The sequence below is a fragment of the Dendrobates tinctorius genome, unplaced genomic scaffold, assembly GCF_039654945.1.
Source record: "Dendrobates tinctorius isolate UK_male_01 unplaced genomic scaffold, ASM3965494v1 ptg000251l, whole genome shotgun sequence".
NCBI lineage: Eukaryota > Metazoa > Chordata > Amphibia > Anura > Dendrobatidae > Dendrobates > Dendrobates tinctorius.
The window spans coordinates 6,019,547-6,032,084 of NW_027361918.1; the positions used below are offsets into that span (position 1 = coordinate 6,019,547).

The 12,538-nt window shown below is 46.0% G+C and overlaps 1 protein-coding gene across 5 annotated transcripts in view; it reads right to left on the minus strand.

The window, feature by feature from the left end:
- Positions 1–8,136: 8,136 nt before the first annotated feature.
- LOC141065356 (mitochondrial inner membrane protein Mpv17-like) overlaps positions 8,137–12,538 on the minus strand; it is a 102,890-nt gene continuing 98,488 nt past the window's right edge. The window contains exons 2-3 of one of the 5 annotated variants that reach the window (XM_073557795.1): positions 9,527–9,684; positions 8,137–9,389 (exon numbers count right to left, since the gene is read on the minus strand). In XM_073557795.1, the coding sequence (XP_073413896.1) occupies positions 8,884–9,378 (495 nt within the window). In that variant the 5' untranslated portion in view covers positions 9,379–9,389; positions 9,527–9,684 and the 3' untranslated portion in view covers positions 8,137–8,883. Of the gene's footprint in view, positions 9,390–9,526; positions 9,685–12,538 lie in introns of those variants that run through there. The other 4 variants (XR_012226404.1, XM_073557793.1, XR_012226403.1 and 1 more) reach the window with 4 other exon arrangements.

Genomic DNA, 12,538 nt, shown 5'->3' on the forward strand with positions numbered 1-12,538 from the left:
AACAGTGACTCAAATTGCCACCCGTTACAACCAAGGTAGGCAGAAGAGCATCTCTGAACGCACAGTGCGTCGAACTTTGAGGCAGATGGGCTACAGCAGCAGAAGACCACACTGGGTACCACTCCTCTCAGCTAAGAACAGGAAACTGAGGCTACAATTTGCACAAGCTCATCGAAATTGGACAGTAGAAGATTGGAAAAACGTTGCCTGGTCTGATGAGTCTCGATTTCTGCTGCGACATTCGGATGGTAGGGTCAGAATTTGGCGTAAACAACATGAAAGCATGGATCCATCCTGCCTTGTATCAACGGTTCAGGCTGGTGGTGGTGGTGTCATGGTGTGGGGAATTTTTTCTGGGCACTCTTTGGGCCCCTTGGTACCAATTGAGCATCGTTGCAACGCCACAGCCTACCTGAGTATTGTTGCTGACCATGTCCATCCCTTTATGACCACAATGTACCCAACATCTGATGGCTACTTTCAGCAGGATAATGCGCCATGTCATAAAGCTCGAATCATCTCAGATTGGTTTCTTGAACATGACAATGAGTTTACTGTACTCAAATGGCCTCCTCAGTCACCAGATCTCAATCCAATAGAGCATCTTTGGGATGTGGTGGAACGGGAGATTCGCATCAGGGATGTGCAGCCGACAAATCTGCGCCAACTGTGTGATGCCATCATGTCAATATGGTCCAAAATCTCTGCGGAATGCTTCCAGCACCTTGTTGAATCTCTGCCACGAAGAATTGAGGCAGTTCTGAAGGCAAAAGGGGGTCCAACCCCTTACTAGCATGGTGTACCTAATAAAGTGGCCAGTGAGTGTATATGTACACCCAGCCAGTTTGCACTGCAACTACAGGCACTGCTGGCAGCGAACCCTAACGATGCCAGGTACTCATCAATGGGTACCAGACAGAGGCACTCCTGGACTCAGGGAGCTTAGTGACTCTGGTCCAAGGGTCACTAGTTGTCAGGGACAAAACCCATGGCCAGAAAATGGGGGTGATGTGTATGCGCTCCGTGTTGAGAAATAAGACATTTGGCGGGAGTGCTGAAGACTCTTCCATATAGGACATCATGACCTCGGGTATTGTGGGGAGGGCTTCCCCATAATGCACTGCAGCTATGATATCACATGATTTACCACAGTCAATCAGAAGGTGCTATTAGAACCTAAATAAAAGCTGAGGCAGGGAATGTAGCAGATATTTTGTGGCAATGAGAGGTCATTATAGATTACAAATTGGCCGTAAAGAAAGGAAGAGAATGCCATATACTGCTAAAGACACTGTACAGATAGCGTGTGACGGCACAGCGATGATATACTGTACAGATGGCGTGTGACGGTGCAGCGGTGATATGCCGTACAGATGGCGTGTGACGGCGCAGCGGTGATATGCCGTACAGACGGCGTGTGACGGCGCAGCGGTGATATGCCGTACAGACGGCGTGTGACGGCGCAGCGGTGATATGCCGTACAGACGGCGTGTGACGGCGCAGCGGTGATATGCCGTACAGACGGCGTGTGACGGCGCAGCGGTGATATGCCGTACAGACGGCGTGTGACGGCGCAGCGGTGATATGCCGTACAGATGGCGTGTGACGGCAGAGCGGTGAAGATATTGGAGAATATCAGGGCTGTTGTCTCATACACTGTTACCCTTGAGATTTGCCTGAGGGTCTTCGTTCCATCTATGATTTATTTGGATTTACTTAAAGTGAATCTGCAAATCTCAACTGGGCTTAAACCGAGCGGCGCCCTTGTGTTGTTAAATACCATCTTATGTCATACCTCCCAACTTTTGAAGAGGGGAAAGAGGGACAAAGGCTGCGGCGCGCAGCGCGCCACAGCAAATGTTAGGCCATGCCCCGACCACACCCGTGCCCGACCACACCAATTTCACAACTAGTCACACCCATGTCCACGCCCCAACTGCACCCATTTAGCACTGCTGATCACACTGACTGGTACTGAGGGCAAAGTGGCTGGCATTATGGGCACAGTGGCCGGTACTGTTAGCACATTGACTAGTACTGAGGAAAGGAAAGAACAGAGAGTAAAAAGAAAACAGAGAGAAAGAAAGAACAGAAAGGGAAAGAAAGAAAGAAAGAAAAAGGGGAAAGAAACAGAGACAAAGAACAGAGAGAAAGAAAGAGGGGACAGAAAAAAAGAACAGAGAGAGAAAGGGGAAACAAATAACAGAGAGAGAAAGAAAGAACAGAGCGAAAGAAAGAGGGGAAAGATAACAGAGAGATAAAGAAAGAACAGAGAAAGAAAGGAAGAACAGAGAGAGAAAGAAAGAACAGAAAGAATAAGATTAGAGAGAAAGAAAGAAAGAGGGGAAAGATAACAGAGATAAAGAAAACAGAGAAAGAAAGGAAGAACAGAGAGAAAGAAAGAACAGAAAGAATAAGATTAGAGAAAGAAAGAAAGAAAGAGGGGAAAGAAAGAAAGAGGGGAAGATAACAGAGAGAGAAAGAAAGAACAAAGAAAGGAAGAACAAAGAAAGGAAGAACAAAGAAAGGAAGAACAGAGAGAGAAAGAAAACAGAAAGAATAAGATTAGAGAAAGAAAGAAAGAAAGAGGGGACAGAAAAAAGAACAGAGAGAGAAAGGGGACAGAAAAAAGAACAGAGAGAGAGAAAGGGGACAGAAAAAAGAACAGAGAGAGAAAGAGGGGAAAGAAATAACAGAGAGAGAAAGAAAGAGAAAGAAAGAACAGAGAGAAAGAAAGAGGGGAAAGATAACAGAGAAAGAAAGAGCAGAGAGAAAGAAAGAACAGAGAGAAAGAAAGGAAGAATGGAAAGAAAGAAAGAAAGAACAGAGAGAAAGAAAGAGGGGACAGAAAAAAAGAACAGAGAGAAAAAAAAGAGAGAAAGAAAGAACAGACAGGGAGAGAAAGAAAAATGGGAAAGAACAGAGAGATAGAGAGAAAGAAAGAAGGGAAAGAAAGAGGGGAAAGAAAGAAAGGTTAGCGAGAGAAAGAAAGAGGGGAAACAAAGAGAAAGAAAGAACGGGGCAAAAGAAAGAACAGAGAGAGAGAACAGAGAGAAAAATAACAGAAAGAAAGAGAAATACGGGAAAGAAAGAGAAAGAAAGAGCAGATAGAAAGAAAGAGGGGGACAGAAAAAAAGAGAAAAAAGAAAAAGGGGAAAGAAAGAACAGAGAGGGAGAGAGCAAGAGAGAACAGAACAGAGAGAAAGAAGAAAGAAAAAGAACAGAGAGAGAAAGAAAGAGTGGATAGAAAAAAAGAACAGAGAAAAAAAAGAAAGAGGGGAAAGAAAGAGCAGACAGGGAGAGCGAAAGAAAGAGAGGAAAGAAATAAAAGAAATAAAGAACAGAGAAAGAAAGAATGAAAGAAAGAGGGGAAAGAAAGAAAGAACAGAGAGAAAAAGAAAGAAAGAGGCGAAAGAAAGAACAGAGAGAGAGAGAAAAAGAACAGAGAGAGAAAGAGAGAGAAAGAAAGAGGGGAAAGAAAGAACAGAGAAAGAAAGAACAGAGAGAAAAATAAAGAAAGAGGGGGTCAGAAAAAAAGAGAAAAAAGAAAGCGGGGAAAGAAAGAACAGAGGGAGAGAGCAAGAAAGAACAGAACAGAGAGAAAGAAGGAAAGAAAGAAAAAGAATAGAGAGAGAAAGAGAGGACAGAAAAAAAGAACAGAGAGAAAAAAAGAAAGAGGGGAAAGAAAGAACAGACAGAGAGAGTGAAAGAGAGGAAAGAAATAAAAGAAATAAAGAACAGAGAAAGAAAGAAATAAAGAAGGGAAAGAAAGAAAACAGAGAAAAAGAAAGGGGAAAGAAAAGAGAAAAAAAAGAGAGGGGAAGAACAGAGAGAAAGAAAGAGAAAAAGAAAGAACAGAGCGAGAGAAAGAGAGAGAAAGAACAGAGAGAGAAAGAGAGAAAGAAAGAGGGGAAAGAAAGAACAGAGCGAGGGAAAGAAAGATTAGAAAGAGGAAGAGGGGAAAGAACGAAAGAACAGAGAGAGAAAGAGAGGAAAGAAAGAATGGAGAGACAAAGAAAGAGGGGAAAGAGAACAGAGAGAGAGAAACAACAGAGAGAGAGAAAGATTAGAGACAGAAAGAAAGTGGGGAAAGAAAGAACAGAGCGAAAGAAAGAACAGAGAGAGAAACAAAGATTCTACAAAGATACTATAGCAGCCCGGCTCACATTCTAGTTCCCACCTGAGCCTCCCGAAACAGGACATATCATGATCCGCTCACATGGCCAACATCCCCAAGTCCAAGGCGATCCCGCTGTCCGTGCTGTTGGAGGACACGGTGATGGATCTGGAGCATTCCCTGAAGTGCCTCCATGGTTCCGTCACAATCTCCTACCGAAATTACCTAATTTCCGGTCAGCTTCCAGTCCAGCACGTCACTTCCGGTGGAACGTCATATGCGAATTTTAAAGAGCTCCTCGGGGCTCCGCCGTGTACTCCTGTATCCGCATGAAAAGTAATCTCCCGGCCGGGGCAGTGGGGCAGACTCAAAATCGGGACTGTCCTGCTGGATTCGGGACGGTTGGGAGGTATGAATGCTCCCCACCATACACCTTGTACACGCATGGCTCCGCACACCTCACACAAACGGTTTGGCTTTGTATGCCTCGTACACACACGGCTCCACTCCGTACACCTCGCGCACACGTGGCTCCACTCCGTAAACCTCGTACACATGCGGCCACGCTCTGTACACGTACACACGGCTCCACTCCGTAAACCTTGTACACATGTGGCTTTGCTTCATACACACGCGGCTCTGCACCATACATACGCAGCTCCACTCCGTACACGCACGGCTCCGCTCCATACACACGCGGCTCCGCTCCATACACCTCGTACATACATAGCTCCGCTTCGTACACACACGGCTCCGCTCCGTACACACACAGCTCTGCTTCATACACCTCGTACACCTCTCCGCTCCGTACACACGCAGCTCCGCTCCGTACAGCTCGTACAAACAGGGCTTCACTCTGTACACCTCGTACACACGCGGCTTTGCTCCGTACACATCTCTGCTCTGTACACCTCGTACACACGCGGCTCCGCTCCGTACACCTCGTACACACGCGGCTCCGCTCCGTACACCTCGTACACACGCAGCTCCGCTTAGTACACACGCGGCTCCGCTCCGTACACCTCGTACACACGCGGCTCCGCTCCGTACACCTCGTACACACGCGGCTCCGCTCCGTACACCTCGTACACACGCGGCTCCGCTCCGTACACCTCGTACACACGCGGCTCCGCTCCGTACACCTCGTACACACGCGGCTCCGCTCCGTACACCTCGTACACACGCGGCTCCGCTCTGTACACCTCGTACACGTGGCTCTGCTCCGTACACCTCGCACACACTCGGCTCCTCTCCGTACACCTCGCACACACTCGGCTCCTCTCCGTACACCTCGCACACACAAGGCTCCGCTCCGTACACCTCGCACACACACGGCTCCGCTCCGTACACCCACGGCTCCGCTCCGTACACATCTGCTCTGTACACCTCGTACAAACGCGGCTTTGCTCCGTACACATCTCTGCTCTGTACACCTCGTACACACACGGCTCCGCTCCGTACACACTCGGCTTTGCTCTGTACACTCCGTACACATGTGGCTCTGCTCTGTACACGTAGTACACGTGGCTCTGCTCTGTACACCTTGCACACACACGGCTCCGCTCCATACACCTCGTACACACGGCTCCGCTCCGTACACATCTCTGCTCTGTACACCTCGTACACACTCGGCTCCGCTCCGTACACATCTCTGCTCTGTACACCTCGTACACACGTGGCTTTGCTCCGTACACATCTCCGCTCCCTACACCTCGTACACACACGGCTCCGCTCCGTAGACCTCGTACACACTCGGCTCCGCTCCGTACACCTCATACACACATGGCTCTGCTCCGTACACCTCGCACCCACGCGGCTTTGCTCTGTACACCCCGTACACACACGGCTCCGCACACCTAGTACACACGTGGCTCTGCTCTGTACACCTACTACACGTGGCTCTGCTCTGTACACCTACTACACGTGGCTCTGCTCTGTACACCTTGCACACACTCGGCTCCGCTCCGTACACCTCATACACACATGGCTCTGCTCCGTACACCTCGCACCCACGCGGCTTTGCTCTGTACACCCCGTACACACACGGCTCCGCACACCTAGTACACACGTGGCTCTGCTCTGTACACCTACTACACGTGGCTCTGCTCTGTACACCTACTACACGTGGCTCTGCTCTGTACACCTTGCACACACTCGGCTCCGCTCCGTACACCTCGCACACACTCGGCTCCGCTCCGTACACCTCGCACACACTCGGCTCCGCTCCGTACACCTCGTACACACACGGCTCCGCTCCGTACACCTCGTACATACTCGGCTCTGCTCCGTACACCTCGTACATACTCGGCTCTGCTCTGTACACCTCGTACATACTCTGCTCCGCTCCGTACACACACGGCTCCGCTCCGTACACCTCGTACACACACAGCTCCGCTCCGTACACCTCGTACACACGGTTCTGCTCCGTACACCTCGTACATACTCGGCTCTGCTCTGTACACCTCGTACATACTCTGCTCCGCTCCGTACACACACAGCTCCGCTCCGTACACCTTGTACACAAATGGCTCCGCTCCGTACGCCTAGTACACACGGTTCTGCTCCGTACACCTCGTACACATGCAGCTCCGCTCCGTACACCTTGTACACACAGGCTCCGCTCCGTACACCTTGTACACACAGGCTCCGCTCCGTACACCTTGTACACACAGGCTCCGCTCCGTACACCTTGTACACACAGGCTCAGCTCCGTACACCTTGTACACACACAGCTCTGCTACATCCACCCTGTAAACCCCTCCTGAACCCACACTAAACTTACCCTCATCCAGCAGTGCACTACGACAAACAGCAAAGCAGAATCCTGCAGACACGGAGGCCCCTGATCATATGACCCCTGACTCCTCCCCTCCTATGACCTCATCACAGGTCCTGTGTGCATAGAAGAGAACAGAGCCTAGCGACGTTGTTGCAGGCTGTGAGGGCTGCGGTGGGTCTCTGGGAGGGCGAGGATGGGGTCGGTGCATGGGGGGCATGCGGCTTATCTCCCTGCAGTATGGGACAAAGTCCCGGGCGGGACAGCGGGTGGGCGGAGCAAAAACATGACTGTCCCGCAGAAAACGAGACGGTTGGGAGCTATGCTTATGTACCGATATGCTATGAGCTGTTTTGTGCACTTGGGTTGTGGCCCGGTGGTTCGGCACAACTTGGGTATGGCTGAGCGCTTCGGTGGACCCTGCCTCCATATACATTGCAGATACGCTGCTTATTGACCGACTGCTGCGTTCATGGGAGTCAGCGCGGACCTCATTAATATCTCGCCTATGTGTTGTTGGTAAGAGCGCCGGCGTAGAATAGGCTACATGGTGACTGCAGGATAAAAGCTGCTCACTTATGGACGACACATGCGAGATATCTCATAGGAGACCGCGCTGTCAATGATGTATGATGGGGGCGGAGATATCCTGAAGGCACGTACCTATGATGACGCACTGAACCTTCCAGCAACTGCCAATGAGCACCGAGCCTAGTTAGCATATAGGAATAAAGGAGGGTTCATTAACCAGGAGCTTTTGCTCCATTGGTCAGATTGCCGGCTGACTCCCTATAGGCAGGTCTTCCATCAAGGTGTTCACTCTCTGACATCACTGCTGTGCGGTGGGAGCCCCTCATAAAGCGGCAGATGTGCAGTACAATGTTAACACCAGGCAATGGTGCGCGCCATATATTCTGTGTTCCATGGAGTACATAGGGCTATAAAGTGTATGGGGGATCCGAGAGTGCGCGGTGGGAATATATGGATCTATTAGGGATATGTTCTACAGGACTGGTGACTGTGGCAGGAACGTGGCCTAAGGAGTAAGTGACCATTGCCAGCTTCAGAGTGCTGGGATGTGAAGGAACAGTATAGAGGACGTCCGGTCAGGTCCTGGTCAATGCGAACGATCAGGCGGCCACAAAATCCACCAGATTCTCCATCACACAAGTCTCTACCTGAAATGGATTCATCAGAACGTTTTATTTCCCCGTGAAGTCATTGGATTTGGTAAAGAAGCCCATTTCTGACAATTAGCAGGACCAGCTTTATTGCATACAAGGACAAGGTACAACTCAGCAGCCTGTGGTGGGACGCGTTACAGCTCTTGGGGGCTACAACAACAACAACGAATAAACAGCATCTGGGTCCAGGTCTGGGATAGCTGATCCCATGGTCGTTGGTTACCATATTACCTATATGTCTATGGTGGTAAGGTGCAGCCAGGGTCAAACTCAAGCTCCCTCTGGAAAAACATTACTCTGCTAGTACACAATTATCTGTGGGGCTCGTGGTGACCCCTAAATTGCATGATCTCTCAGCCTCTCTACATTGTCCTCCTGGAGACGTCACCGTTCCCCTCAGTCTGCCCTTATTGATTCTTGACATTTCCCTTTGGGGATCTCACCAACATCTGGCTCCCTGTGTGACTATTGGGTTGGATTTGTGGTGGGTTTTGGGCTTTATTGATATTGTGACCTTGGCTGCCTATATGAGGACACAGATGATCATTAAGACAGTGTGACCAGAATCGGCTTCACTGATGATGGGCACGAGCCTGAGGAAAACACAAAGATAATTGGAGACTGATGAAATCAGGAAAAGTTCATATTTGGTGACCCATACATAAAGGATAACCCCAATCATGCCTCCCCCAGTCCCTTCAGTCTGTGGTGTCCAGAGCCCACCCTACCACCATGTAGACACAGGTCACTGCAGGGTATGGCACCTCCCGTGGTTGGACATTGGACATAGTCGATTCACAGTTGGTTTATTTCCCTACTGAGTCAAATATGATGCGGTTCTGTTCTGCCTGATGCTTCTGGTTCTGAGTCTTTGCAATGTCGATCATATGCCGAAGTATATGATAAGTCAAGTCTATGGAGATTGGAGGGTCTTCTCTCTTAAGGCGATCAGAAAACACTTCCAGGAAGGTCCTTGCTGATTCCTCTGGCCTAAACTCCTGGAAGACCGTCCGGAGGATGCTGAACATGGAGGCCAGGTCCTGGGATGGTAACTTGTGTTCTGTGGAGAGGGAACCCTTGCTCACCCTCAGCTGCACTTGGGGGTCTCCTACCTCCAGCTGTGGCACTCTTTCTCTTATAAAATACAGCAAAGCCTGAGCGCTCTCATCACTTAACAATCCATCCAGACTGAGCCTTGGGCCCTCAAAAAAGCTCCTTTCCAAGGGACGAGCTCCTGCCTGTCCGGTGAGGATCAGACAGCAAGCAAGCAGAGTGATGGATGATGGTGATGCAGACTTCATGGTGCAGAGACCTAGGAGTTAGGGAGACGGAAGCGGTGGTCAGTGTCATGACATCTTACAACAATGAAGCCGAGAAAACAAACTATAAATTCAGTTTCCTAAAATTGCTGGATCGGCTCTAAGCTTTATGGGACCTCACAAGACTCACCTCTAGCCAATGTAATCCTTACACCACCAGAGATGGACAGGACAGGTGTGGACTAAGACTGAGTATCTTCAGTTGTATTCTATCACTAGATTCTAGTAGAAGGGTTCCTCGGGGGCGTGTCCTTAAATAGACACTTGGTATTCCTTGCTTTAAAGCATCTGCAAAGAGGAGCAATGTGTGATTACAAACTGTTTGCAAAGGAAGGTACCCACGATGGAGGCTGTAAGGGCGTGGTAGTTCGTGCGGCCTTACTGACAGATTCTCTGACTTTTGCTACGAGGGATGGAAAGAAATTGATGTCTAAATGGATCCTATTATCTTCAGTGGGAACCAATTAGAAGTTGGGGATCAGACCATTGATGCAGGTAGATGACAACAATCTGTGTCTGATCTGAATTGTGGATTAAATAAAACACCTGATATACATTCCTAGTAAAGACCCCCACACCCTCATCTACGCCAGACCCTAAAAGGATGGGTCTGGAAATAGTCCTGAAGAGGCCAGTCCAAAAAAAAGTCCAAATTCTCACATATTGTCCCACATTTATAATCATATTATACATAAATAAAGTAACAATCAGAAAAGAGCTGGGAATATAAAGAACTAATCCAATAATCTGTAGAGATCAGAACATGAACAGTATATAATCTACATGGATCTCAGGATTATCAGTAATAATCTATAGAGATCTCAGGATTATCAGTAATAATCTATAGAGATCTCAGGATTATCAGTAATAATCTATAGAGAGCTCAGGATTATCAGTAATAATCTACAGAGAGCTCAGGATTATCAGTAATAATCTACAGAGAGCTCAGGATTATCAGTAATAATCTATAGAGAGCTCAGCATTATCAGTAATAATCTACAGAGAGCTCAGGATTATCAGTAATAATCTACAGAGAGCTCAGGATTATCAGTAATAATCTATAGAGAGCTCAGCATTATCAGTAATAATCTATAGAGATCTCAGGATTATCAGTAATAATCTATAGAGAGCTCAGCATTATCAGTAATAATCTACAGAGAGCTCAGGATTATCAGTAATAATCTATAGAGAGCTCAGCATTATCAGTAATAATCTACAGAGAGCTCAGGATTATCAGTAATAATCTATAGAGAGCTCAGGATTATCAGTAATAATCTATAGAGAGCTCGGCACTATCAGTAATAATCTACAGAGAGCTCAGGATTATCAGTAATAATCTATAGAGATCTCAGGATTATCAGTAATAATCTATAGAGATCTCAGGATTATCAGTAATAATCTATAGAGAGCTCAGGATTACCAGTAATAATCTATAGAGAGCTCAGGATTATCAGTAATAATCTATAGAGCGCTCAGGATTATCAGTAATAATCTATAGAGATCTCAGGATTATCAGTAATAATCTATAGAGAGCTCAGGATTACCAGTAATAATCTATAGAGAGCTCAGGATTATCAGTAATCTATAGAGAGTTGAGGATTATCACTAATAATCTATAGAGAGCTCAGGATTATCGGTAATAATCTATAGAGATCTCAGGATTATCGGTAATAATCTATAGAGATCTCAGGATTATCAGTAATAATCTATAGAGGGCTCAGCATTATCAGTAATAATCTATAGAGAGCTCAGGATTATCAGTAATCTATAGAGAGTTCAGGATTATCAGTAATAATCTATAGCGATCTCAGGATTATCAGTAATAATCTATAGTGATCTCTGGATTATCAGAAATAATCTATAGAGAGCTCAGGATTATCAGTAATAATCTACAGAGAGCTCAGGATTATCAGTAATCTATAGAGATCTCAGGATTATCAGTAATAATCTATAGAGAGCTCAGGATTACCAGTAATAATCTATAGAGCGCTCAGGATTATCAGTAATAATCTATAGAGCGCTCAGGATTATCAGTAATAATCTATAGAGATCTCAGGATTATCACTAATAATCTATAGAGAGCTCAGGATTATCGGTAATAATCTATAGAGATCTCAGGATTATCGGTAATAATCTATAGAGATCTCAGGATTATCAGTAATAATCTATAGAGGGCTCAGGATTATCAGTAATCTATACAGCGCTCAGGATTATCAGTAATAATCTATAGCGATCTCAGGATTATCAGTAATAATCTATAGCGATCTCAGGATTATCAGTAATAATCTACAGAGAGCTCAGGATTATCAGTAATAATCTACAGAGAGCTCAGGATTATCAGTAATAATCTATAGTGATCTCCGGATTATCAGTAATAATCTATAGAGAGCTCAGGATTATCAGTAATAATCTACAGAGAGCTGAGAATTATCAGTAATAATCTATAGAGATCTCAGGATTATCAGTAGTAATCTATAGAGATCTCAGGATTATCAGTAACAATCTACAGAGCTCAGGATTATCAGTAATAATCTATTAGAGACCTCAGGATTATCAGTAATAATCTATAGAGATCTCAGGATTATCAGTAACAATCTACAGAGCTCAGGATTATCAGTAATAATCTATAGAGATCTCAGTATTATCAGTAATAATCTATAGAGATCTCAGGATTATCAGTAATAATCTATAGAGAGCTCAGGATTATCAGTAATAATCTATAGAGAGCTCAGGATTATCAGTAATAATCTATAGAGAGCTCAGGATTATCAGTAATAATCTATAGAGGGCTCAGGATTATCAGAGATAATCTACAGAGACCTCAGGATCATCAGTAATAATTACAGAGACCTCAGGATTATCAGTAATCTATAGAGACATCAGGATTATCAGTAATAATCTATATAGAGCTCAGGATTATCAGTAATAATCCATAGAGAGCACAGGATTATCAGTAATAATCTATAGAGACATCAGGATTATCAGTAATCTATAGAGACCTCATTATTATCAGTAATAATCTATAGAGATCTCAGGATTATCAGTAATAATCTATAGAGATCTCAGGATTATCAGTAATAATCTACAGAGAGCTCAGGATTATCAGTAATAATCTATAGAGATCTCAGGATTATCAGTAATC